Source organism: Serinus canaria, chromosome 1 (genome assembly GCF_022539315.1).
Source record: "Serinus canaria isolate serCan28SL12 chromosome 1, serCan2020, whole genome shotgun sequence".
In the NCBI taxonomy this organism is placed as follows: domain Eukaryota; kingdom Metazoa; phylum Chordata; class Aves; order Passeriformes; family Fringillidae; genus Serinus; species Serinus canaria.
The window spans coordinates 109638003-109644002 of NC_066313.1; the positions used below are offsets into that span (position 1 = coordinate 109638003).

Here is a 6000-nt window from a genome sequence, read left to right on the forward strand (position 1 = left end):
TCTCAGTAAGAAAAAGAGTGCCTGGTTTCCTCATTCAGACTCACCCTATGTTTCCAGGATTTTTTGAATTATAAAAAACACCCAGCTGAAATTTTAGCAGTGGTTGTGGCTGCAGGGTAGAGAGGGGCTGTGGCACGTGCTAAAATCTCAATTATGTATTGAAACTTCATTCCTATAGAAATTTCTGTCCTCTACTTTGCTGGGAGACTGAAGTCTTCCTTAAAAAACATGGTACAGTTCCCACCAGTCTTATGGTCTGTTCATGGTGGCCATGTGTAAAGATGGAAGAGCTGCAGAAATGTTTAGTCTGGTGTAAAGTCTCCTTAATATCTGGTACTGGATGGTTTAGCATGTAGCTGTCATTAAGTTGGTCATTAAATTGTAATTAAGGTGGTGCAGTCTTTGTAAGTCAGGTGTTCCTTTGGAAGAGAGATGTTTGCATGGAGATGTTGCAGACTTGATAGTTACAGCCAGGCAGATAATTAGGAGGATGAGGGCTGAGTGGAAATGAGCACAGAGGAGTAGAGAAAGCAGGTAGGAGGAGAGGTTCTGGGCATAATTAGCATGTGGAAACTCAGTCACCAGCTCATCTGCAGCTGAGAAAGGAGCATGGCTCACATGACAGGGTTCATTAGTGTTAATTAGTAAGGGGAGGCTCACTTGATGAGCACTTATTCCAGTGCATAATTAGTGCTTTAAAGGGAGTTATGTCTTCTGAAACAAGTGATCATTACATTATTTGTATTCAGTCCCAATCCCTGCATATTGTCCTTTTATAAACTTTTCTCACCTGAGGTTTCTGTAGGATTTAGGATGCAATGGTCAATCTGGAAGTATCACAGAATCCCAGGATGGTTTGGGTTGAAAGGAACCTTAAAGACAGCCCAATACAACTCCCTGCTGTGGACAGGGACACCTTCCACTAGTCCAGGTTGGGCAGAGCCTCATCCAGCCTAGCCTCCAACACTTCCAGAGATGGGGCATCCACAGCTTCTCTGGGCAACTTGTTCAAAGTGCCTCACCACCCTCACAGGGGAGAATTTCTTCCTAATGTTGAATCTAAACCCACTCTCAGTTTGAAGCCATTCTCCCTTGTACACATTAACCAGTGTGACACTGTGCTGTAACTGATCCCAGAAAAGGATTTAGTACAGACTGATCAAGTGGAGAGCAACATGGCTGTTCAAACTGGCAGCATGCAATTTCTCCCAGGGCCAAAGGCCAGTAAAGCCTGTGTGAGTGCAACACCCCTAAAAGTGAGAGCTTGAGCATTGCTGAGTACCACAGAGGGAAACTTGCTTTGGTTGTCTACCAGGAAACAGGGGGATGCTGTATATGGGTTTCTGTGGGGTAGCACACTTAGCTTCAGGACCAGATCTTAGCAGGTACTGGATTTCTCTTCATTTGTTCTTTAAAGACTGTGAATTTTGGTGAGTGGGAAAAGATGAGAACTGGAGATAACTGGCTTTGTCAAGTGCCATTCCAACAATTTTTTTAGAAATATGGACCCAGCCAGCTGGTCTCATTCTGTGTTCTCTACAGAAACAATCTGATGAGGCATTTTTGGATAGCAGTTAGTTCCCTGCTAAACTCATCTAAACCCACAGTCTTGGGGATGCTGTGAGGAATATTACCCTGAATCCACAGAAGGTGTAACATGGGAACAAATGTTTGGGAATTGATGTGCTATAGAACATGACTATTTGAAGTCTGCTCCTTTGTCCTTCTTTGAGAAAAGCAACTCCCTTTGTAGTATTTGGGTCTCAGGAAACAACTTCAGCAGTTTAAAAACAAGCTCTGAAGTTTGCTAGTGTCCAGTGTGTGAGGAGAGCTGTGCCCTCTCTTTGTTTCACTGTGAGCTGCTTGAGTCTGTATGAATTTTTTAGCCTAAAAGTGGAGGCTGTGCCTGGCTGGTGAGTGCTGAGCAGGTGCTTGCCAACACAAATCAGGCTTACACAGTGTAAATGTTGATATTTAATCACAGAGTGGTTTGGGTTGGAAGGGACATTAAAGATGATCTCATTCCATCCCCCTGCCATGGGCAGGGATACCTTCCACTATCCCAGGTTGCTCCAAGCCCTGTTCAGCCTGGCCTTAGACACTTCCAGGGATTCAGGAACAGCCACAGCTTCTTTGGGCCCCCTGTACCAGGACCTCACCACCCTCACAGTCAAGAATTTCTTCCCAATATTTACTCTAAATCTGCTCACCTTCAGTTTAAGGCCATTCCTCCTTGTCCTGTCACTACATGCCTTTGTGAAAATCCTTCTCCAGCTCTCCTGGAGCCCCTTGAGGTATTGGAAGGCTGATGCAGTGGATAGGACCACAGTAAATTAATTGGAATGCCACTATCTAAAATTACAGTCCAGGAGGTCATCTATGAGACTGCTGAGGGAATTAACACCTGTGTTAATTAAACACTTTGCTTTGCCCAACTCCAGGTTTTGTTGGTGCAGGGAGCTACTACAGTCACCTGTACAAGGCTTCCTTTGATAACATGGATGAGTACCTGCAGAGGAAGGAGAAAAGGTTACAGCAGCAGAAGAAGAAAAAGCAGGATCTGCAGCATGGTTCAGGTGGACAGGCCAAAAAAAAGATGAAGACTGAAGAGCCATCACTATGACTGCTGTGAGCTTGTGGTCTTTGCCTGGAGGAAAGGAAGTGATCCAACTGTGGACTTTTTATATGAAAAGTGAATTATGCAAAAGGACTGGTTTAAAATTTTATTCAGGTTTTCAAGCAGGCTGATAGGGCAATATCCTGTTTGCAGCAAGTAATGCATTTACAACATACCTAAACTTTCTAGCAGAATACAGTGTTAGTGGCTCAGTCCTGTGAATCTCTGATGCATGTTATATGAATATTGGAGATGGTCTTTTCCTTAAAACAGGATGTTCTTTTTGCCTACTGTGTTCAGGCTTTCTTTTTTAAGTGGAAACATGCTGATTAAAGTGGATGCAACTTTGTTTTTATTACTTTTGATTTGGGTTGTTTTGGGTTTTTTTTTTTAAACTTTTTTTAAAAAAGTCTGTTAGTTAATGTAACTAATTTAGTGTGCCTGGGTATGGGAAAGGGAGCATAGAAAAAATTCTTGCTGGGTATGAGAGGTTTTAGCTGAGACTTTGCCTTCTCTGTTTTTATCCTTTAACTTTGGTTCATATGGTTGGGATTTTGCCTAGCTTCTAATCCATTACTTCCTACTTGTGGAATATCTCTGTAGGAAGAAGTGCAAAAGTTAATTTTGTATGCTGTAAAGTAAAAGTAAAACGTGTCAGTCAACATTGTGTTATTGGAAGCTCTTTCCATTGCAATATGATCCTACTGGTGTCTGTGAAAATCATTCCAGAGGCCTGGGAGCAAAATTTGGAGTGCATCCTGCTTTTTTCATCGAGAACTTTTCCATTTTAATTATCCAAGAGATACATCTTCTTGAGAGGTTATCAGTGAGAGCCTTAAGGAGCCACTTGTTGCTTCATCAGGGGGTCAGAAGATGTGTTCATCTGCCAGATGGTATCATGTTCATGTGGAATATAATGTCCTTCACAAAACCAGGTGTGGAAATCTGTACAGTCCATTAAAAGTACTCAGAATCAACCTGTGCACTATGAGTGGTTCTCTCTGCAGTGTGTGGACATGTAGAATTTTTGCACTCAAATGTAGATGAGGGGCCCAGCTGCTTGGTTTGCTGACAGCTTCTCCCTTTCTCCTGTGGAAGATGCTGAACGTCAATAATAGAGCTCAGCCACAAGTAGGTAGATTTCTTGGTAGTTCACAGAAATGCCATGCTGGGATAAAAACCCTTTCAGTCTTCTGAAGGAAGGTGTGGTGTGAAAACCTGCTGGGCTGTACCTGACCAGCCAGTGCAGTGGTACAGCACTGGTGATGAGGATTTTTCTTGGCTCTCAGGAAAGGGTGAGAAGCTGCCATCTGAAGTGCTTTATATTGGGTAGGAGTGGTGGCTTGGCTTTTGAAACTTGGTGGTTCTTATGTTCATTTCATTGAAGAGAGGCTCTAGGGAAAGAAGTTGGGGAAGCATTTAAGGAAGCTCAGGCTCAGAGTGTAGCTTTTATTTAGGAGTAGAGTTTGCTGGTGTGCAGATTCTGTAAAACACCACCAGAAACAGGCTTGTATTCACACAGTCTGTGAACCAGACAGGACAGGAGGAAAAGGTTCTGACTAGACCTTTTGCTGGCTGTGAAAAAGAAATGATCCCATGATGAAGCTTGCAGACACCATGCAAACTCTAACATTTCTTAACAAATTTGAATCTGCAGCAGGAGCCTGTATTGGGTCACTTCCAATCCATTTTCTCATGGAGAAAAATCTGAGGAGGACACAGGTAACTGCCTTCAGTGGTTGGTTTCAGATCCTATATGTCAGTATTAAACTTCTGAAGGATCAGAGGCTGCCATGGCAATTCCTGAGGGATATTTTTCCCCAGCACAGGATAGACCTTGACAATGATCTCCACTGGCTGCAGGCACTCCTGTGATCCTCACCCTGCTGCTCTCCTGGAAGAAACCCAAATTTTTTTCCAACACTTGAACTCATGACAGATTTTGATGTGTGGGAGTGACATGAGATGTGATATCTGGCAGATGGCTCAAGCCTTTTTGTTCTTCTTCCTGCAAGTTCTCCTTTCCTATTTCATTTCATGTTTCCTTTTCTGCACACAGCAGCTCCTGAGCTTCAGTTGTGAGACCATGTGTGCCTGGGCATTGCTTTGAAGGGCTCTGTGCAAAGTGATCAGAGAAAAGAAGCTTTGCTGGAAGGTCTAAATCCTTTCAGATGTTTTTCAATCTGCCACAAATCATTAAAAGGGAGTGGATACCACTGCTGCAGAGAGGAAGACAACACTCCTTTCCCTGGAATTTGAACTGTTTATTTCTAGTGGTTAAACCTGGTGTCACTTGCTTGTGTTTATTTTCTGAACTTGAACCAAGGCCTGTCTGTGTGCCTGGCAAAAGGGAGTGGGTCAATGAGGGTGTAGTTTTATAGCAGGACTGGAAACCCTCAACCCATTCCAAGAATATTTGTAGGCCACAGAAGTTCACCCCATGCTGCACTGGAGCTTTTTGTGGTGATTGTGCAACTGCCCTGCCTCTCTCCAGAGCGCTGACATTCCAAGGAGCTTTTAAAAATGCAGATGGGGAAAAGGTGTTTCTTTCCCTCAGTATTTCAAACCAAAACACATCCTTCCCACTCCTGTTGCTGGGATTTCACCAAAACCCCCTTCAGCAGCACATAGTTGAGCAGAGTGACCCTTTATCTGTCACAGCAGGAAGGAACTCTAATCAAATGCAGCCCAGAACTATGCTTTGGAACAGTCCTTACATTTTTAAGAAAACTCTGAAAACAAGTTTGTTCTATAAACAAAAATGACTGTAAACAAAGATGTTCCTTTCTTTAAAAAGAAAAACCCCAAAACAATGCAGTTGCTTGATCTCCAGGCTAATAAAAAGTTGCTGCCAATTTCAGTGCACTCCAAAATCTGCTTCAGCTTTCTTTGCTGAACTATTTTATGTGGAGTGCTTTGATCTGAGGAGGAAACACCTTGTGGGTTTAACTCTTACTGGCTGTCCCTGCTGCCATCAGTCCTGGTGATGTGGTGTGAAAGCAGACCAGGGTGTCTTGGAGTGTGGTGAGGGAAAGGACAATGTCATTTGTCAATGGCTGTGGGTGCAGAGGCTGGAAAGAGAATTAAATACTGATTTTAAATGCATTTGCACAGGTTATCCCCCACTACTGCACACAAGAGTTCTTTCAATACTCTATTTCCCCCTCTCCTTTTCTATTAATAGAGGTAATGGGTGTGTTTGCACAGGTAGATGTGCCCATGGGCATGACCTGAACATCCAGAGGAGTGGCTGCCCCTCATTTCCTAAGCAGCACTTACAGCCCTGCCTGTGAACATCTTCTGGAAAATTTATTGGAGTCACTACATTGGAAATGGGAGTTGGGTGCTGTTGCTTAATTCAACATTGAGTTCAAACAACTCTT

General features: G+C 43.3%; 1 protein-coding gene across 1 annotated transcript in view; it reads left to right on the forward strand.

Annotated features, from left to right (window-relative positions):
• Positions 1-3594, forward strand: part of WDR4 (WD repeat domain 4) — a 20188-nt gene extending 16594 nt beyond the window's left edge. Inside the window, exon 11 of the mRNA XM_050971270.1 lies at positions 2442-3594. Within this exon, the coding sequence (XP_050827227.1) occupies positions 2442-2623 (182 nt within the window). The 3' untranslated portion in view covers positions 2624-3594. The remainder of the gene's footprint in view (positions 1-2441) is intronic.
• The last annotated feature ends 2406 nt before the right edge of the window (positions 3595-6000 follow it).